Below are 22,358 nucleotides of genomic sequence, written 5' to 3' on the forward strand. Positions count from 1 at the left end.
TTAACTGCAATGTGTAGATGAGAAGATATTGGTTTTTTTTTTTTTACAACGATGTGTTTTAAAAGGCAATTAGTTAAAACACATTGTACATTACAATAATTGTATACACATTTTATTAGTGAGTAGGTAATTCATCACATTAAACATATCTATACTTCTACATCTTTACAAGATCAAAACAAATTGAAAACACTTTTAATTATGTACGTTAATTGAACTAAAACGTCATGTTCAATCCCAGTGGTATACTTTTCCCGGGAGAGGCAGTTGAGTCGTTTTGACGGATTCTCCAGCTGGTATCCTAAAAAAAATTAACAATATGTCATAAACTTACATCATAAGTTATATACACGGTATGTTATATCAAGAATATACTGTATATATATTTTTCTTTTGTAAAATACAGTTAAGATAGATGGATAGATTTATTATATTTTAATTTTATAAGATCAATATACTAATATTACATTATACTATGCAAAATATAATATAAACAATATACTATAATGATTGTCTCTGTAAGTGAAGCTTGTTATGGAGACAAGTGTTCTTTCTTTTACTAAAATGTATATATATATATATTAGTTTGAAAACAATATAATAATAATTTTGTAAAAAAGGAATTTTGAAAAAAAAATAAGCTTTAGCACTTTTTAGTAGGAACCATTTTGTAAATCATTCCAAAATATTTTATATAGTCCAATCAGTCATAATAATAGTCACTGCTTTAAAAATAGTGACATAACTCAACATTTTGTAACTTCACTTAAACTGGTCTAAAACCTACAATATGTCATTATTCTTGTTTGAGGTCTTTACTATTTTCGAACACAAATCAAAAGTAAATTCAATTTATAGGATACATTTATAACTTTAAAACGTTGATTACTGAAATTAGAGATTTTTGAGTTGTGTCACTATTCTTAATGCAGTGTGAATTATTGAACACAATACATTCAGTATTTTTAAAAATATTATTCTATAGTTACTTTGCATTTTCAATATATTGAGTAGATTGCTCCACAACAACTATTGGCGGAGTTACTTCATGGCGTGCGTCCCGAACACAATAATAATTGTTGTTTACTTTATGATGGGGTCCGCCCGGAACGTTTGGAGGTGGTTGAGTAGCAGCAGACACTTCATTGGCCATTCTCACATTGGGTTTGAATTTACGCTACAAATATGTTAATATACATTTTAAATATTACTTAATAATATTATTGTATAAAATCACTTTCAAATAAACACATTAATGCGTATCTGTAGATATATGAGCATTGTTAATAATGTGTTTAAAACTGTATTTTTAGTATTAGAGTGGATATGATTAGCGTTGGTTGTCTGTCTATATTAATTTGTTGCTGTTGTTATCCATATATCGTAATTAATAATATAATAAAAATATTTTTTTAGAAATCTATTGACTGTTGATTCAATTTATTCATAAATTATAGGTGTTATTTTAAGTTGGGGACTAAACCTATCCAATCCCACCAAGCAAGGTGGGTTGTTATAAGTGAAGCAACACATATAACAAGTGCCTATAGCCATAAAAATGATAAATCCGCCTCCGACCTTATTATATAATTAGATCCGCATGTATAACAAAATAATGCTAACGGTTGATGTACGTAGTTTTTTACAGTTATCAGTCCAAAATGTGTAGAATGATAACTGATCACGAGTCGGAATTTATAGGGAAAATAATCTGTAATAACATCTTCAAATGGTGAACAGACGGGTACTTTGATGGTAATAATCCAACTATATTATTTTTGAATATATTAGTAAATAAAGATGGAAGCTCACATGGAATTATACTCAAATCAATATAACAAACATTCAACATATTTGCGTTTATTTTATATTTACTTTTTAGTTTGGGTTAGTTAATAATTTTAAGAGTGTTGTGTTTTTAGTACTTTTTTTTTTTTAAATCAAATATGTATAATTCGGATAACGATGCAGTCGTTGATACGACCGTTTCCAATGTCAAGATAAAAGTGATTAGTTACAATATTTATATTTTATTTAGTCACTTACTCCGCCTAAGAACGTTCTCAGAGCCGATATGAAACCGGATGGTTGAAACTGTGAAGGAATTTTATAGACCCAATTTGCCATTTTTCAGTATTTTAAATAAGTTTACTGCCAATTAACAAAAAAAAAAAAAAGAGTTTGAAAATCTACCTAGAGAATTTCTTTTAAATTAATTTCTTATCGGATTTATCAAATATGCAGCTGCTGTTATCAATTAAAATATATTCTATTGAAAAATATTATAATCAGATTACCAGCAGCTGTTGCCAAGGTTTATACCTACCGTTCTAGTGTATTATATAATAACAGCTGCTCAGTAATAATTTTTAATTGGACAACTAACCATTAAACAATTATGGTATGCCTTATGCAGCTATTTAATACAAAGCAAGTAGCAACGTTTATTTTATTATTCATATTATATAATATCACGTCTTCAATAAGACAATATTGTCAATAATTATGAAATGCTGTAAAGGAACAGCTGACGTCCTTGATAACAACAACAATAACATTGATAATATAATATAAACGTCGTAGTAGAATTACATTATACTATAATATTAAAATGTCAAGTATAACATAAATTCTACTGCAGTAGTTGTCTGTGTAGATTGTTGTTATTGTTTTGCTACTATGTTTAGTCAAAACAACGACAATGGTATTTTTTTCACATTTATTTTGCCGAAGTCTTAAAAATGACCCCTTATTCCGATTTATGATGCGCGTTATATTATAACAGCTATCGTGTCGACTAAATTCAAAAAATTTTTTGTTGACAAATCAAAAAAAAAAAAAAAATGCCATTGCCCTGTATTGGACACTCATAAAGTTACCTACATTAAATCGGGCGTTTGAATAATTGTACAATGTCTGCCGATTCTCCTTGTAAAGCGTCCAAACATGTTATTGGAAAAACCGTTTTGCCAGGACCCATCGTTGACCGATCGATCATTAACAGTGTCACCGGCTTCATTCAAGACGTAGTTCCTCATGTGAGTATAAATGCATCTCTTTCATATGGGTGATGTGTATTTATGTAAATTTCCACTTTCAGGGTTATTCTACCGTGGTCAATGTCGATAACAGAGAAAAAATACTTTGGACACAATTCGAGACTTTAGATCCCAATGAATTTGCCTTCAACTATGAAAACGATGAGACGCTCATGTCTGGCGTCTCGCCTATACTTCTTGTCTTGGGTTATGGATTTGGTGTCCAGGTAAATAACCATAATATAGTGTATTGAGAACATAATTTAATTATTAATAATATTTTAGCAATATTATGTAAAAACTAAAAAACAAAAAAGTATCGTTAAAAAAAATATTGGTCAGTGGCCAGTTGCAGAAGATAAAATATAAATGCTTATAGATTATTTGGAACTTTTTTATTTTATTTATTTAAAATTGTAAATAGACTAATTAATATATATTTGAGAATCTGTTTGATTTAAATTTTTGCTGTAGACAATAAGTAGGGTTATCATAATATTATCTTTAATATACGCTATTTAGGGTAGGTTAGGTTAGGTAGCCGTATATACTCTAATTGTGTACTTATTTAAACTTGTATAACCTATGACTGCTATGTACATAGGTTTCTGTAAATGAAAAAAAAAGAAATAATTAATTGAATTTTCAAATACAGAACTTAATAATTTTGTTTAATATTTTTATTACAATGCATATTATGTTATAGGTATGGTATATTGGTGCCAACGGTGAAGCTTATGAAGTTTTATCATGGTCCCAGGGTATCGTTAGAGTCTTAAGATTTATGCCTTCCCATCATCCAGATTTAAAGTTCCGACAAGATCCGTTTGCTCATAAACGACCTTTGATTGCTTTATGCGATAGCTCAGGTGCTGGACCACAATTTTGTTCCGTTAGTTTTATATCGTTGACTTGCGGAGATGTGGTATGTGAAACGTTTAAATCATTTGTATTACAGGATAGTGCCCACTTTATCTCGATTATTATTTGTTTAGGTGAAAACAATCAAATTTAAAAACCCTGTAGTAGACATAATTGTGAATCGATTTGCTGTAGCAGTTGTATTCCTGGAAAGAATTGCTGTATTTGACGCATTAACAGTTGAAGACATAACGACGATCACTACATGTTATCCGAGTCCTGGTATTAAACAAAATCCTATAGCGCTAGGAACCAGGTATTTTATTTGAAATAAAAAACAACATTATTAGAATTCATCTAACCAATCTGTATACTACCCCACAGATGGTTGGCTTATGCAGATCAGAAGTTGGTTTCGTGGAGTCGATCCATCGGAGGTTACGAAGGCGAAAACGGACATTCATATACGGCTACGGTTCTACATGCAGCGAAAACATTAAGTCAAAGTTTGCGTGACTTGAGTGGATCTGTGGCTAATAGCATAACTGGGGTTCATAATTCAAATTCGACACATAATATGTCAGTCATAAATGATGCCAATCAAATGAATCCGGGCATAATCACAATTGTTGACATTAAAGTATGTACATACACAATTGTTGTGTTCCCATATTAACTCTTTTTTTTTTTTTTTAATTTATTTTTATTATTATTTATTTTAGAATAAAGTATTAAAAGAAACCACTTCCCATGGGCCTGACATCGTGGCTCATTTTGCTGCTCATTGTGAAGCTATTGTAGCACTAAATTTCGATCAGTCGGGATTGATGTTGATCACTGCCGATAAGAATGGCCATAGGTTTAACGTGTTCAAAATACATCCAAACGTGTTGGGTTCATCATTTGCATCAGTACACCATTTATATACATTACACCGGTATAGTTTTCTTTTTATTTATTTACTTAAGACAGTTTTCTTTTTTAATCAATTTTTATTACTGTAGGGGTGATACAACTGCCAAAATTCAAGACATACAGTTCTCGAGCGATTCAAGATGGGTAGCTGTAAGTTCATTGAGAGGGACAACTCATTTATTTCCAATCACACCCTACGGAGGACCCATTGGCCTGCGAACTCACTCAACTCCACATATTGTAAATAAATTATCCAGGTAAATAAAAAATATGAATAATTATATTAACTTATTAAAGTGTTAACTTTAGTTATTAACTAAAGCTTAATACTTTAGTTTCCATGTGGTAATAATTTAACTAAACATTGTAATTAATATGATTATTTTTGCACTAGATTTCACCGCAGTGCAGGATTAATATCGGATGGCAGAAATAGTCCAGTGATGACAGAGTCATTTCAAGGGTCTCAAATTATTTTACCATATTCTAATCCGTGTGTAATTCCAGTTCCACATCCAATAGTTGTACATTCATTGTGTCAAATACGATCGCAGCATAATAAAATAACGCCAGACGAAGTTGGTATATCTACTAGTATACGACTGTCCACTTGTTTCGGTCATGGCCGAGTTCTAGATACGATTATGATTAGAGATCTGTCAAAAGTGTCGTATAATCCCAAGAAAAACGTTGCCGATTCTTTATATATCATGACGAGTAATGGTATCTTAACTCAATACGATATGTTCCCAGTACATTCAAACTGTAAGTAAAATAATTCACTTTTGTATAGTGCCCTAATTAAAATATCCAATTAGTTTGCTTAACACCATTATTGACAATTGTCTTGTTGATAACATATTTTAGCTATATCCAAAGAAAAATTATTCGATGACGCAATGATTGAATTAAATATTGATCCGAAAACTGAATGGAACTTATACAAACCTCCTCTTCACGCATCAACAGTCAACCCTCCGCTAAATAGGGGCAACCCGCTATTGGATCTGTTTGTGCATTTTCCGGTTTCGAATATGACAAATAGTACTGAAAAAAAATCTTTGGAAAATATAGACGAACGTTGGTTGTCTCAAGTAATGATAAAATTTGTCATAACAAATTACATATTTTGTTAACGTGTGTTATTTTGTATTACAGGTTGAAATCAGCACGCATGCTGGTCCACATCGCCGTCTTTGGATGGGACCACAATTTGTGTTTAAAACTTGTAATTCTACAATAATAAGGTAACGCTTAATACAACGCTCAAAAATTAATTGTGAGTTTATGCATAATGACAATTTTATTCTTTCAAAGGTCTGAATCTGATACTCAGTTAAATGATAACGAAAATGGTCCTCGGCTATTAAAATCAAACCCAGTCAGTGTTCCCCAAACGGGTAGTAATTACAGGCAAAGCACTCCAGTATTTATTGAATGTGGCTCAAATAGTAAGTATAAACATTAAACAATTGTTATGATTATATTTGATATTACTTTTTCATCATGTTTTAACATTTTCAAAAGTGACATGAGTCTATTGAACCTACTTTACTGCTAAAAAGGCCAATAGGATATTGTTTAAAATATTATGCTTAAGCGACAATATTTATTCATTCGCTAATCACTAATAAGCTAAATATGTGTATTTTACTAGATTAAAAACAAATGGGTAAAAAGTTTTAGATTTATAGATTTTATTTATTGTTTTGTAGTACATTAATTGAATTTCCCCGTAAGGACTTGCTAGTCTTAAGTAATATTTAAAAAATAAATAACTAATGTAATTTTTTGCTGAGATATTGTTTGAAAACATACAAAAATTTGTTGTTACTAATTTAAAAGATACACATTAATTTATATATAACCGCTAAATAGACTAAATTATTAAAATTAAAAATACATTAATTGAGTATAATTTATTTCCAATAGGTAGATACAAAAAATATCCATAATTTTTGTTCACTTTTAAAATTATGTAATTTCCTGTTGCACGTTGTCTCATTATAAAAGAAAGCAGTTCCAAGCGTCGTTACTTTTTGAATTAGTTTCTTTCCAACACTGCTAAATTTATTACTACCGTTTGGTAAAATGTCTTTTTTTTCAATTAAGCTAAAATAAATAAATGTTGTATATTATAGTAGTTATGTAAATTTATCAGTCAAACAAAATTGGACGCGTTATTAATTTGTATTACATTTATTTTGTTTTCAGGTAGTTTCGATTATTCGCCAAAGTTTCTAGACATCAACCAAGGAGACTCATCAGATGTATCGTCAGATCAAGGCGATAGCAAGATACTCGAAGACTTGGCAGAAGCCATGAACGATAACCTTCAAATCGAAAAAACTGGTAATAACAGTATGATCAATTAATTAATAATAATTATAAAAAAAAAAAAAAAAATAGAAACGAATGGTTCATATCGTTTACGCTCGTATCAATAACATGATTAAACCTTTGAAACAACTAACATTTCAGTATAAAGTAATTGGGTTTTTCTTTCAGACCTTTCAGAAACGGAGATGGCCGACGAAAGCCCGTATACCATACAAACTGTTACGACCAAACGGTGTAAAAAAGCGAAAAAAAGAAAAAATAAGTAAACGTAGGTGTTTAATCAAAATTGTATTAGGTAATTTATATTGTTAGTCAATAATATTATATTTATTATAATTATCGCAAAAGAAACCATTGTTGTGCACAATTTCGATTTAATTGTTCCAAGTGAAATTTGAATGTAAATTTTTTTTTTTTTTTTTTGTTATTATTATTTAAAAATTGCATGTAAATAGATACCAAACATCAAGTGGATACAACAGTACGTCGTCGTGTTTATTCTAACCGAATCCATTAGTTTTAGAATATTTATAAAATCTATATTTATTCATTGACTCTGTTTAATTGTTGTTAGATTTAACGGTGTAATATAAACGATCAATTAGTATGCATTTTATTAAGCTTTGTAAAACTTGTTGTCATTTGGTTATCGTCGTGGTTTGTATGTGCTCGATTATTTGTAAAGTATCGTTTGAATACCATTGGGCGTGTGCCGCGCAAAATCAGGTTGGCTGCGGCGGTTCGGTGAGTATTGTCTTGGGATTTACCTACAATAATAATAATAATAATATGCCGAGCTAAATATTACAAAGGTTCACACGTCATGTGTGTGTGTGTGTGTGTTGTTGGTAAGCTATCGCGATATTTCATTTATAGCCAAATGCTGCTACGAAAACAGACGAGGCGCCTCGTTTGAAGTCGCCAATCGATTTTGTCGTACAGTACGGCTACTGTTATGTCATGTTCATGGTAGCCATTTATTTACATTGCTTGTATACGTCGTTTGACCGATCCGCTGTGGTCGTTGTTGGAGAAAATAGCGACACGGAAGACAGTGTTAGTGTGCCAACTGTACTATCTGTCAACGAGGACCTCGACGCATTAGCCGACGACGACGGTGGCCCTTCGATTGTTTTGTTCAGCACCCAATCATTCGAACGCCGGACATGGAGCGGTGATTGGAATAAACATTTCAACGACAAGGATGATTATTGAATTTACACGGTGAAAACATTAAAAACGACGTAAGGACACAACGAAAAGTTTTAAGTAACGTTTTTTTTCTAGTTGAATTTCTAGTGTTGTTTGTTGAGAATCCAGTGAACGTTTTTTTTTTTGGGGGAGGGGGGGCTACTAATTTTCACATAAACTCGAGTCACGTGGAACTAACGATTGTTCTCTAAACTTAGTGAAGGAAACTAAATAAAAAAAAAAAAAATTACAATTTGTACATTTTTTTTTGTTGCATTTATTACACTAATAACAAATAATCTGTTGAGCACACTCCATTCTTTTGTTAAATATTATCCAAATGTCTAATAAGCAATGCTACTATAAAATGTGTAAAAAATAAAACATTAAATAACACTTTCTTGCACGAAAAACCTTCCAAAGCATAACCTTAACAACTCGTTGTTCATTTTGAATGGCCAAGAGAGGTGACACAGTCAATTTACACAAAAACGTTAAGTTCAGAAATACACAATATACTACTCTTCAAGTCTTGACTAGGAAAATTCACCTGCATGGTAGTTACTATACGAAAAACTACAATGGTAACCTAACCTAATCGTTTTGAAAATAATTTAGTAACCTAACCTAACACCAATAACATTATAACTAATTGTTTATCAGAGGTGCTGCTAGTTAGGCTACAACTTTATCAGAACACCAAAAACTTTACAAATAATTTTTTCATTAAACTTATACTATTTCTATAGATTATATTCTTAGGTTTAATAGTTGGCTTGAATGTCGTTGCTCGTGACATTTATACTATTTTACAAGTAAACTAATTGAGCATACATTTAAGTAACAAAATTATAAAAAAGGCTTTCAACAACGAACACAAAAAATTAACTCAATATTAGCATGACATCGCAGGACGATGAAATAAAGAAATGTATAAATGTCTCTTTGACCAGGCACAACTTTTATAGGAAAAAACACCAAGTACCGCCATTACAAATCAGCGATAAGGTACCTATAGACATGTAAAGCTGCTTAAAACCATGACGAAAATTTTGTATTTATTTTTAACATAATTAACGATAAATTTAGGTCGTTATTTACAATTTCTATAAAATACACACAAGGACTTACAACAAATTCAGTGCCTACAAAATTCATAAAATTCACTGAATTATGTTATGATATTCTAAAGAAAATGATAAAAATCCATTCGGAACTTTTTTGATATTTAAATAATTTATTTTCCATTGGCCACAGCTTAACGCCATTAGTCAAGAGTGGGCCAACCATTTGGCCAAGGAAGACAAATGTTATCACAGACCCAACAGCTCATATGGCGAAAATATATTCTGTTATTTTAATTCAGAAGGCAGCGATACTTTACAAGACCTCAGTCAAACAGCGGTTGATAGTTGGTACGATGAAATAAAATATTTTAAGTTTGACTGGAAAGAAAAAGATATGGGCGATGCTAACAAATCTCGTAAGTAAATACAAATATTCATGTTCACTTGTTTAACCTAAAATTCACATAAAAATATTTGGTGATGCTACCGCACAATCTACCTGCCTAAATATTTTAATCCGTAATTGTATTTATCTAGATCATTTCACTCAGACAATTTGGAAAGCCAGTAAAGAATTAGGAACAGGAGCAGCTAAGAGTGAAAAAGGAGTTGTGTATTTTGTGTGCAATTATAACCCAGCAGGAAATGTTTTAGGACAGTTTGCAGAGAATATCAACAATTCATCTGAAAAATAACAGACATATTTAAGCTAATTAGTTTATCAAATAGTTAATAAATAGTTGTATGTCCTTATTACTGAAGCAAGAACTCAAATGTTCCAGGGCCGAATGTCTTAATATATAAGAACAACATAATTTGTATGGATAGCGTTGTGTACAAATAACTAGATAATTAGTGCTCACACTATAGACCTTCAGACAACGCATAGAAGGAGTTTTAAACCAACTGAAAACCCGTAATAAAATTATATAATCAAAGCTAGAGACGTCACGCAAGAGTAATACTTATGGTTGTCAGCTTTAACAGCATTTTTACACCAGAATAATTTGGTTTTCATTTCATCAAAATCGGTACAGTAGTTAAAAGCGGAAAAAGGGAATGAACAAACATACAGCGTATCACACTTCTTTTTGGCGCAGCCGGGTAACTATTTGGGTAACACCGTTGTTATATTATACTGCTAATAAATTCTCGCCAAGGGATCTTAAAAACTCTTTTAATTGTGTCGAAGTGATTTTGGAAAACAATTTTAGAATAATAGATATTTTTGATGTAGGGCGATAGTTGGTAATTAAGTTCTTATTATCTTTTTAAAGGCAGGGTTAATAAATGTAAATTTCCATAATGTGGAAAAATAACCATTATTTAGTGAAAAAATAAAAAGATATTGAATTGGGCGAGAGATCTACAGCTATACAAAAAAGTCGAGGATAAGCCGTCGGGCCCAACTGCAATTATATTATTACAGAGGAAAAATATAGACTAAAAAAGTCAACTATGCTTTGAGGATTGTCGGCTACATTGCCAATGAATGAAAAAGAGTTAGGGAAACTTGGAGATGACCTAATATTTTTTTATAAAATACCAAAATCTATTTGGGTTGGATTTTAAGAAGTGTTGAGTGAAATTTATATAATTTGAATAATTGATTTTACTTTAATTTTTGCATTGTGTACGAAGTGATAAAAATTAAAAATAACCATAATGATCGTTAGATTTTTTATAGAGTGCGTGTGCAATATTTTTGTTTTTAATTAAAAGTTTTAATTTGTTTGAGAACCAATTGGGAAATTTGTTACTGAATATTTTTCTTTTTGAAACGTACGAGTTGATGGTAAAGAATAGAATAGAGTAAAATTGTTCAACATTTACATCAATATCATTACTTGAATGAAATATATCTGTCCAATCTACGGAGCCGAGAAACAAATAAATAGAATTATAATCGCCATTTCAATCAAATGAAGCCTCTGGAACTGGGAAATGTAAATTGTTAGTGAGTAATGTATAAGTTAATTTTAATGGAGGATGATAATTATCAATAGGAACTATGGAATCGGAAAGACAACTAATATGATCTGAAAAAGAATGTGTTAAAAACGAGATCAGTCATTGTATTTTTTATGATTTGAAATGGAATTTATTTGAAGTAGATTTAATAAACATAATTTTTCAAGAAAAATATTTACAGAGAAGGTAAAATTAAAATCTAATGAATTCTTATTTAGAGTTAGTAAGTTAAAATCACCAAATAGTAATACATCTATATCAGGATAGGTTGAAATAAAATGTTTAACAACATTGAAATATTCTATATATAAATTTGAATTAGAGCCCGGGGGGAAGTAGACAGAACCTATTGTAAGTTTTTTTGAGTTATTTAATTTAACTAGAATAAAACATTATTCTAAAGAATTAATAAAAATATCTAATTTAGAAGATACATATTTACCACTCGTAGAAATTAGAACACCACCACCCCTAGAAAATGAACTAGTTAAGTGGAGATTTGTCGCATTTAAAGATAGAGAAATTGTGAAATCCGAGTTCAGAAGAATTAACATTATTATTATAGACTCCATATAACAGAGGTTGATCTATTAGATAATCTATAATGTAGGGCCATGTTTTAGTAAAAATAAATGCATCAACACGTGGTATATGAGTTTTCGTATATCAATTTTTGTATTAAGGCCTCTGACATTCTGATAGTAACATTTAAAAGAAGAAGAACAAATAGAGTTAGTCAGTTTTTTGGATTAGATATTATAGGAGTACCATTATAATATTTTATAATTAAATCAGGTTCACCATTCGATCTTCGACGAACATTGAACATATGATCTCGCTGAATTTTTGTGCGGTTGGAGGAAAATCGCAAGTGTTTCCATTCGGCACTGGATTTTAGTTTGATTTGAAATGAAAAAATAGAGTAGATAAGGCGGCTTTGATTAGAAAAAAACATAATTTAATTGTTCTCGGTTTACTGGAGGTCTTTGGTACAAGACCTGGGCGGGAAATATGTGTAGGTTGAGCTTGGAGTCCCAGATGGTCAAGAATGTCTTGAACAGATGTATTATCGTCGGAAGGGTTGGTAATAGATTCGGGTGGATTAAATAGCAAAACATTTTTTAATCTGGATTGTCGATCCATCATTTCTTCACTAACGTTATTTACCGCCTTGTTTTGATCTAATGATTTTAAATTAGTTTCAGTGTCAGTAACACGTACCTACAAACACTCGTTATCAACTGATTATCACTGTCGAGGCGAATTATAAGGTCGTCCACACGAGTTGTGAGTTTAGATCATTTTTCGGACTGGGAATTAACCAGAGCAATGAGTTTATTTTGCGACAATTTTATTTCATTGACACTTTTGATTAGATCATTTAATTTACATAGTGAAATATGTGTGTAAGATTACAGAGAAAAGTAACAAGTAACTATTTTCCATCGAGGTGACGGGTAAATCTATCACACTATTGCAATAACTGGTTTAGCGCACAATGTTGCATGTATTAATAGTTAAATAATAAAATATTGACTGACGAATGTGTACCGAATAAATTTGTTTAAATTTTAAAAGTTATGTATACCATCTTTATGTGCATTGTTTACTATTGAATTTCGTGTTGAACGGTGTGTTTTCGTATCGGTTTCCATTAGACCTTTTCATAAGCCAATTGCTTTAGCTTTCTTATGGTTATACGCGAACAAGAGCCATACTGTCATTTGAAAATAAATAACTAAAATATTATAAAACAAAATTAGTACAATACATAATGGGTCTGAGAAAATCACAGGGTTATATATACATAAAATCGGGTATAGTTACTATAACTATTTTTTTTTGTTACCTAGCACTTCGCAATTTTTTATTATTTTAAAAAACGTGAGTACGCCAAGTTAAGCTGGAAACACTAATCATAAAGTCCAAATGGCTATACAAATTTTGTCGGATCATTTTATTGGAATCTATATAAAAAATCAAAATAATATTTTGTTTAGTTCATGGTTTAAACGAAAAATATTGAGGTTCAAGGGACATCAAAAATATGAAATGTCTATTTTTATAATTCATAAAAATGGAAAAATAAAAAAAAATAACTTAATTAGCCTAAAGTATTAAATAGAAATTATTCACACGCCTATTCCTGGGAATTGACAATTTATGTTTTTAACACAAATTACCAAAAAAATTGCTTACTTACAAATTGCTACTTTAGAATAAAAGAGGAAATTTTGAGGGGAAACCCGACTATAAATAAAAATGTTTGCGTGTAATCGATTATTTTATAATAAATCCTATTATTTTAATTAAAAATTAAGTGATATCAAGTTGGGCAAAAAAAAAAGTTAAAATAAGGACAACTCTGACGTAGAGTATACAAAAAATTGCTTTTATAAAGTAGTAATTTTAAAATGGTGGTTAACGTACGCAATCCGATAATAAATGCATAGATCGATCTCCAATATTTGTCGGTTTGAATAACTACTATGATGATAGTCGCCAGATATAATGCTGCGAAGATGTACTGAAATATTATGTATTCTACAAGGCAAACCTTAATTACACCTGTGTCTATGTTCGTTCCTAATATATTTGCACCCTATAAAAAAAATACACTTGATTAGGCCAATTAAAAAGGGTATTAGTAAATTTTACACTGTTTTACAAGAGAGCTATATGAAATTTGTTTTTCCCTGCCATTGAAGTCCATTTATCCTTCAATATTATGTATTTTGAAACATTTTTGTATTATGTTAAAATCAACACAGATAATTAACACATTGCCAAATATTGTATAAATATGAACATATACCCTTTTGGATCTAATTATTTCATTAAATTTTTTATACATACGTGAGTTAAATTTAAAATTTAAATTCTTATGAGTGTACTTACTTCGAGAAAATAATTTTTTGTTACAAAGCATAGAGAGAAGATGAGGATACAAATATTTATGCATATGGCATACGTATACGGCGTTTCCTCTGTTGTATCTGTAATATAGTATGTTAAAATAAATATTAAAATTGTGAAGAAAATTGCTGAACTTAAGTTCAACTTACTATGTTGTAAATATGAGTAAGCTGACATCAATTGTATTAAGTCAAATAACGTGTAAATCTAAAAAACTTGATTGTATTTTGGTTACAGTGTTTGTTAAAGGGTTTCCATTAAAAATAATAGGCTTACCCAAAAAAAAAGCATGGTATAGTAGACCCATTTTTTATTTGCCATTCCACAGTGTGAGTCATCTCTACAACAAGGAACACAATTATATAGGTTGGCGTATATAAATATATCTAAGCATATAACACCGGTGCACATTTTAATTATTAAGCGGTAGTCGTTTCTATAATAAAATAAGAGTTTCACTATATAGATCAAATTAAACTGTCAAACGGCAACAACACGTTGCTACCGTGTAAATCGTAGATTCATTTTCATGTTATGGCCAGCATAGCATAATATGATAATATTGAAACGGTAACAATATAAAATATATGATTAAATGTAATTGTTACTTTATTTTGTATGGTGGTAACAGGTAACACTGTACCACACCATTTAGTTGTAATATTGTACACCTATCTGTTAATAAAACCTGTTCGGTTAGTCCACGCTAAACAGTCATACGCGTTGCTTCTTTTGCTCCCTCGCTTATTTTCTCTCTAGCACTAAACACCTTTAGTAATTTATTTTTCGACTATAAGTGTGGTAACGAAACGTCGCCCCTTTTAGTCGAATTTTCACGGTTCAATATTGTTATCATATAAAGTAATAGAGATGATTATGCGATTTAATAGTTAAATGTTACATATACTTTGAAATATCTGTAGTCTGTAGCAAACATGGACTTTTCCAAAAACCGACACAAAGAAATTTCGTATTTTTAAATCAAAAACATTGCCTTAAGTTAGGTTCTTATCTTGTACATTTTTAGAATTTGTATGACCCCCAGTCATGGGACATATCCATGTCAATATAAAGCATTACAAAAATCGGCAAAAAAAAATAATAAGTTGTGTACTAGTCAAGAACATATTTATGTTAAAATTAGTAAAGCTAAATTTAACGTAATCTTTGCCATTTGCCAAGGTCCTCAGTTGTGAACATGATGTGACATCTATGAGTTTCTTCAGATCTTGAAAGTATAAAGTTCTTGTTACTTCTTCTCCTCAGGATCTTCCCTCCAAGATGTTTCTAATGAAAGTGTTATGTCTAATCAAATGTCCTGTAAGTTTCGTTTTCTTCTTCAGTATGTGTGTTATTACATTCCTTTGTCGTATGACTTATGGCAAAAGATGCATGAGCCCATATTGTCGATTGGAAAACACCGTTGATATACAGGGTGTATCAAAAAGAATGGCGGGGTTTCAAACGGCTGTAGGTTGTGAAGTATTGGGCGTACAGCGCCTCCGGTAGGGCTTGAATGAAAGAGGGAGTTGTCAAGTTTTGAATGACTGTCACTAGATGTCTCTCCACGTTCCCGTTTGTGTCGCCAGCCTTCATTGTTCAGTTTGCCAAGATGACGTCCTCACAAGAGAAGTGATCGAGTTCACGAAGCGTAATTCAGTTACCACTATGAAACATCTAGTGACAGTCATTCGAAACTAGACAACTCCCTCTTTCATTCAAGTCCTACCAGAGCGCCGTAGGTCCAATAATTCACAACCTACAGCCATTTGAAATCCCACCATTCTTTTTGATACACCCTGTATTATACTGCAAACAAGTTCTCGCCAAACTCTCGCTAAAAACGATTTTGATTTTGCTGAAGTGATAGTATAGAGCTAACGAAAGTGGTGTACTTGAAAATATTACTTTTTAGCGAGATGTAATAACAGCGCACAATGTTGCATGTATATCAATACGCTATTTAACTATTAAGTTAAACAATAAAATAATCACTGACGAATGTGTACCGAATAAATTTGTTTATTTTTAAAAATTATACATAGCATCATTATGTGCATTGTTTACTATTGAATTTTGTGTTGAACCGTGCGTATTCGTATCCGGTTGATTCCTTTAAACCTAATTGGTTAGGATTGAGATAGTTGATAGTTCAACGCGTAATAGAGCCATGTTAACATATGCAAACTATGAACTAAAATATTATAAAACATAAAGTTAGTGCAAGACATAACGGGTTTGAGAAGATCAAAGGTATATAGAGGAGAATCGTGAGTCGGGTATTTTAACTTTTTTTTTCTTAGCACGCTCTCAATTTTTTTATTATTTTTAAAAACGTGAGTATGCTATGTTTAAACTGAGTTGAACGACAAAACCACGTGTTGCAAAGCTTTCGAAATACTAATCATAATGCCCAAATGACTTTTAATACAAATATGAAAATCAATAATTTTAATTAAAAAGTTGTTGGTTTGTATCATTAGAATATGTATAAAAGGTCAAAATAATATTTTCTATAGTTCATGGTTGGAACTAAAAATAATGATGTTTATAAGACATCAAAAATATGAAAAAACTATTTTTGTAATAAATTATATTTTTATAAATAAAAATAAAAATTGAGTAATTCTAAAAAATAAATCTTAATACCTCAAAGTACTAAACAGAAATTATTCACATATCTATAACTGGAACTTGACATTAAAATATGTTTTTGACACAAATTACTATAGAATCCATCAACTGACATTTTGAGGGATAACCCTAATATAAATAAAATATTTGCTTGTAATCGAGTATTATAATAAATCCAACCAGTAGTTCTTAATTGGGCAAAAAAAATTAAGTTATAGAAGGACTACACTAGTATAGAGAGTACACAACATATTGAATTATTTACTAATAAAACTGTAATCGTGTAGACATTTTAAAATAGTTGTTAACGTACTGATTCCGAAAATAAAAAGATCCAATCCCCAATAAGTGTGAAACTCAAAAATTAGACCCTTGACCATCACTACATATATTATCATGAAGATGTAATGAAATATGATGTATGCTATAAGGCAAGACTGAATTGCATCTGTCCCTATGTTCGCTCCTGTTATACTTGTACCCTATAAAAAAATTACACATGATTAGTCATGTTATACCTCTTCAAGTGAGAATCAAAAGGGTATTAGTAACTTAAAATTTAATTTTTATACTTACTTTAGTTAAATTAAAAATTGTAATTCTTATGAGTGTACTTACTTTAAGATAGTAATTCTTTGCCAAGAAGCATGAAGTGAAGATGATGTTAAACACATTTAAGCATATAGGCAAGATAATCATTCCTTTTATGTCGGGTTCTGTTACCGAAGACATGAACATTAGCAATGATTCCAACAAGTCAAATATCATGTAAATCTAAAAACCTTTATTTTAATTACTCAAATTGGTTACAACGTTTGTTAAAGTGTTTCCATTAAAAATAATAGGCTTACTAAAAAAATAAGCATGGTATAGTAGACCCACTTTTTAACCGACATTCCACAGTGTGAGTGTTCTTTACAAGAAGGAAAAAGCTTATATAGGTTACCTATTATAAGTAAATCTAAGCAACAACAACCGGTTAGGCACATCTTATTTATTAAGTAGTAGCTTTTTTTATAATAAAATAAGAGTTTGATAAAATATATAGATAAAATTATATAAAATTCAACTGTTAAATGTCAACAACACGTTGCTACTGTGTAAATCGTAGATTCATTTTCATGTTATGGCCAACATAACATATTATCATATAAAATAAAAGAGATGATTATGCATTATAACAATTAAATGTTACATATACTTTGAAATATCTGTAGTCTGTAGCCAACATGGACTTTACCAAAAACCGCCAAAAAGAAATTTTGTATTTTAAAACCAAAAACATTACCTTAAGTTAGGTTCATATCTTTCTTTTTGAAGTTTATGAAGTTTATCTAGAAAAAACCTATGGTTATATTTACAATAAATGAATATTAAAAAACCCTTTACCATAAAATAATACACTCTTCCGCATGTACGACGTATTTCGGCGAAAATGTTGTCAACACGTTTTATACATTTTAATAAAATATTTTGTAATGGATTAAGTCTCAGTTTTACAAATTGTTTTTATTTTTCAACATTTCTATTGCCTTCCTAATATTAGGTTTTTTACATTTTGTAGTAATTTTGCAGATTTGATACTATTATTAGTATTCAATAAATGTTCCAGAACAGGAGATTTGTGTACTTCTTGGTTTTTAATGTTCCTTATGTGTTCTTTAAACCTATCCTCAATATTTCGTTTTCTCTGACCTACATAGCATTTATCATATTCTTCACATTATATATTATAAATCCCGGATTTTTCCTCTTCCCTTATTTTATCTTTGATCCTATCTAACAGAGATTTTAAGTTCTTACTTTTTGATGCGACTAGAGTTATACCGTGATTTTTTATAAATGTTTGTTACCTATTATGTGGATTACCCCTTGAAATACCTGAAAAATAAACTATACCTGATTTTTTTATTTTTTCATTGTCCCTCCTAAGCGTGCTGGCTATTCCAACTTCTCTTGACCATTTACGTTTATTAACTAATCTAAAAATTGTGTTATGTGTAAAGAGTTTTTTCATTTCAATCGTGCTGGTCTTAGAGAAGTAAATTTTAGAAAATTGACTAAAGCTTCGAAGGAAAATAGGTCTTGTTCAAATTGCAAAACGAAGAAAAAAACATGTCTATTTTTTTTAATACTGCTACTTTTAAATTACCTTAGTAAAATTTACCCGTTATAATAGTTTAATAGTATGATCAATACTTCAATTTTTATCATTAATCAAGAAAGGATTAAACAACGTTTTTCTTTTACAAGATTAGTCTTATTATTTTAGAATCGTTTATGCTATTAATTTTCCAGATATTAAATATAAAATAATTAGGGAATAAAATTAAAAAAATAACAATGAGAAATTACTGATAATGAGATAAAAATAAATAGATTCAGCTGTTCCTAATTAACTTCCTAAATTAAAAAGTTTGAATTTTAATTTTTTTATTATAAAGGCTTTATAATCACCCTTATTTTAACATCATAATATGTCTTATAAGCTATAACAATAGTGAATAAGTGCTAATAAAATGTTTAGAAATATATAAATTATTTATATTTAATAGTTATTAATAAAATAAAACATTCATCTTCTGATATTTCAATTTTTGTGAGACACAAGCTGTCATTTTATTTCCGAGTACAAAACGCAAGTAAGATTGAGTAACAATGTGTGATTTAGAGTAATTGAGTAACAAATGATTGGTCCATGTTCTTATGAACAGAATCTCAATGATAAGAAATAACTATTTAAAATAAAGATAAATTGCCAACGTTGTTGAAAAATTTACCGTTACAGAAACATCAAGTATTTTTTGTAAGCAGGATATTAGATGAGAGACCAGAAAACAACGTAAATTTCTACGAACCACCTATCGGAGCTACCGACTAAAATTAAGTTGATAATTACTAAAAGTTCTGGTATCCATTATAACTAACAAGATTACCAAATTTAACTGTGATGAATTTTTTCTGAGATTCTTTATAATGTAGTTTACAAATATCTATAGTCTTTAGGTAACTCAATCGTATGCGCAAACTACATAACGTCAAACTTTAGTTTTGGGCTTAAAATTTGCATTAAGTTTCACTTAATAACATTCAAATGTCAAAATTTACAAAAAATCAAAAGCGGCTCTGAAAATCAAAGGGTTCCAAAGTTTTTGAACAACCTGAATATATGTATAGATATGTTATGCTGGCCATAACAAGGAAAAATTTGTACGATTTACACGGTAGCAACGTGTGTTGAATTTTACAGTTAAATTTAGCATTTTAGTATTTTTGTACTAATTAAGTCAGACATTTATTTTAAAACAACTGCTACTCAATAAATAACCATGTGCTATCCATTTTGTGAGTGTTGTAACCTCAGCTCACATTTAGGAATACCGGTTCAGAGATGGGTTTACTACAGTGTGTTACTCTACTTTGTGAGTCTTCTATTTGGAATGGAAACACTTAACCAATATTTTAAACCAAATCGATTAAAATGTTTTTTTTAGATATACATAATATTTAACCTGACGGCGGCGTCGTCATGCTATATGAAAAAAGGTAAGTTGTAATTAAGTCTATTCAAATTCTTCAAAATTTCACTGCCTACTTGTTTTTACATGTCATTTTATAGAAAGTAATTACACAAAAGCTTATGAACAAAAAGAATTTTTAATAGCAGCAGTAAAAAAAGAATTCGAAAGAATAACAAAACCAAGAAATCCTAGCGAAGAAATAATATTAGATGTCACAGGAATACAGAGTGAAATAGATAAAAAAAAAGAGGAAGCATGTAAAATAATAGAAGCTCCATATAAGTCTTCCCCGAATAAAAACAAAGAGTATACGATTACCATGCTAGGGTTAAACCTTGTTAACGTGGTCTTAACCCTATGCTTTTTGTGTGGAAATTACTATGTTAAAGTAACTATGCTCATAATGATTATAATTTTGAATTTAAGTCACGTATTTATATAAATAAAATAAAATTATATGTCCCAATAATGTATTGATTTTACCACCGTTCAGTCATTTTTCGAAGGACAAACAAATTGTACTAGTTAAATAGTAAAAAGTTTGAATTAATACCAATTTTAACTTTGCTCTCTTGTAAAACTTTATAATAGTATTAAACTGTATTTTTTTTTTGAATGAGGTTACATGCATCTTTATAGCCCTGTTTGCGGTTTGAAAGTCTTTTACGTCACATTTGATTGGTCATTCGTAAATTGGCCAACTCCTGTACGTAAGCGATTTAGTGTTCTCCAGACCATCTATTTGTTGCTACGTCCCAGGGTAACTTCTCTTCGATTTGTTGCTCGCTCCCTACCTCTCATAATTTTAATCTTGCTGTCTGTGGGTTTTCTTCTAATTTCTTCATGCATTTTAGGAAGCTCTTTCTTGATTTTAGTTGGAAAGCAATTTTTCTACGTATATGTGGTGGCCTTATTTCTGCTAGAGGATATAGTTTGTCTACTGGTGTTGGCTCAGTCATTTAACGCAGTATCAATTTGTTTAGTATATGTTAATCTACCCCACACCGGACATGCATATTAAGCCACCGAGAACCATAGATCTAGTTCAGAGATTCTAACGGTTTCAGGGTGGGTTCCTCACTTTGAACTGACCAATTTTCGCAATAGAGTGTTTCTAGCGCATATTTTCCTTAAAAAACCGGACCGGACACGATAAGAAAGAAGACTACAGTGATATATTTTTTTTTGAAACCGTTTTCAATAAACTGGGTCATATTTAGTACCTGCCTTGTGCATGATTTCCTTTTCCTGAAGCCTGCTTGCTCTTGTATCAGTTTTTGTCAGTATATATTACTCTACGGTTATGAACCATTCGTTCAAAGGCTTTATATAAAGGCCCTAATACTGTATACAATTAACACCCTTTTGATTCTCGCTAGAAGTCGTACTGCCTATTCATTGTATTTTTTTTACAGGGTGCAGATATATTTGGAACGACCATAGGCACGAACTTTGCATTTAACACTTGCTTTGATTTATTTATGATATTTCAACACATATTCGACCCGATAAAAGTGATATTAGGTTTCATAATGATGGACAATGAATTGACCTATGCCGATATGTTAAGCACGTCCGGATGTTGCGATTGGACTAGTTATTATTACCATATCGGAAACGGTAGATTTCCTCCATTTTAAAACTACAACTTTAATAGGATTTCAATTGTAAGCACTACAAAATTTATTTCGTTTCAGTAATTCAAATGTTTATGATCATATGGCTCTGGTTTGGGCTTAACAAGAGGCTTCAAACAGCATATTAAGCATAATCATGAAACTGCTTAATATAATACTAAGCAAAAACACAACAACACGCGGAAATAAATTGTAATTGATGTACAATAAATACATTTTAAAAGTCTCAATTTTCTATGATTTATTTATAGTTTGTCATTTTATGTA

General features: G+C 30.3%; 3 protein-coding genes across 3 annotated transcripts; 2 read left to right on the top strand and 1 right to left on the bottom strand.

The window, feature by feature from the left end:
* Positions 1–83: 83 nt before the first annotated feature.
* Positions 84–2,227, bottom strand: LOC126848007 (NADH dehydrogenase [ubiquinone] 1 alpha subcomplex subunit 7-like). The gene is made up of 3 exons (XM_050588509.1): positions 2,047–2,227; positions 990–1,177; positions 84–301 (listed from the first exon to the last, which is right to left on the bottom strand). The coding sequence occupies exons 1-3, from the start codon at positions 2,125–2,127 to the stop codon at positions 232–234; spliced, it is 339 nt and encodes a 112-aa protein (XP_050444466.1). The 5' UTR covers positions 2,128–2,227; the 3' UTR covers positions 84–231.
* Positions 2,228–2,573: 346 nt separating this feature from the next.
* On the top strand, positions 2,574–7,770 carry LOC126848003 (breast carcinoma-amplified sequence 3 homolog). Its single transcript, XM_050588498.1, has 13 exons — positions 2,574–3,038; positions 3,101–3,265; positions 3,745–3,963; positions 4,034–4,215; positions 4,284–4,539; positions 4,622–4,836; positions 4,904–5,071; positions 5,209–5,579; positions 5,682–5,908; positions 5,973–6,061; positions 6,132–6,265; positions 7,029–7,166; positions 7,323–7,770. The coding sequence occupies exons 1-13, from the start codon at positions 2,913–2,915 to the stop codon at positions 7,418–7,420; spliced, it is 2,388 nt and encodes a 795-aa protein (XP_050444455.1). The 5' UTR covers positions 2,574–2,912; the 3' UTR covers positions 7,421–7,770.
* Positions 7,771–9,245: 1,475 nt separating this feature from the next.
* On the top strand, positions 9,246–10,107 carry LOC126847946 (Golgi-associated plant pathogenesis-related protein 1-like). Its single transcript, XM_050588389.1, has 3 exons — positions 9,246–9,353; positions 9,603–9,828; positions 9,950–10,107. Exons 1-3 carry the CDS (start codon positions 9,246–9,248, stop codon positions 10,105–10,107), a joined length of 492 nt encoding a protein of 163 aa, XP_050444346.1.
* The last annotated feature ends 12,251 nt before the right edge of the window (positions 10,108–22,358 follow it).

The sequence above is a fragment of the Adelges cooleyi genome, unplaced genomic scaffold, assembly GCF_023614345.1.
Source record: "Adelges cooleyi isolate 19-005CV unplaced genomic scaffold, UGA_ACOO_1.1 ACOO_flye_CR_arks_rails_tigmint_CR_PRNA_14, whole genome shotgun sequence".
Lineage (NCBI taxonomy): Eukaryota > Metazoa > Arthropoda > Insecta > Hemiptera > Adelgidae > Adelges > Adelges cooleyi.

Coding starts and splice junctions, on each gene's coding strand:
- LOC126848003 (XM_050588498.1), top strand. CDS start 2,913: ATGTCTGCCGATTCTCCTTGTAAAGCGTCCAAACATGTTATTGGAAAA. Junction 4,540..4,621: donor TCACAATTGTTGACATTAAA/GTATGTACATAC, acceptor TATTTATTTTAG/AATAAAGTATTAAAAGAAAC. Junction 4,837..4,903: donor CATTTATATACATTACACCG/GTATAGTTTTCT, acceptor TTATTACTGTAG/GGGTGATACAACTGCCAAAA.
- LOC126848007 (XM_050588509.1), bottom strand. CDS start 2,127: ATGGCAAATTGGGTCTATAAAATTCCTTCACAGTTTCAACCATCCGGT. Junction 1,178..2,046: donor TGAGAACGTTCTTAGGCGGA/GTAAGTGACTAA, acceptor ACATATTTGTAG/CGTAAATTCAAACCCAATGT. Junction 302..989: donor CAATATATTGAAAATGCAAA/GTAACTATAGAA, acceptor AATTTTTTTTAG/GATACCAGCTGGAGAATCCG.
- LOC126847946 (XM_050588389.1), top strand. CDS start 9,246: ATGACATCGCAGGACGATGAAATAAAGAAATGTATAAATGTCTCTTTG. Junction 9,354..9,602: donor CATTACAAATCAGCGATAAG/GTACCTATAGAC, acceptor CATTGGCCACAG/CTTAACGCCATTAGTCAAGA. Junction 9,829..9,949: donor GGGCGATGCTAACAAATCTC/GTAAGTAAATAC, acceptor GTATTTATCTAG/ATCATTTCACTCAGACAATT.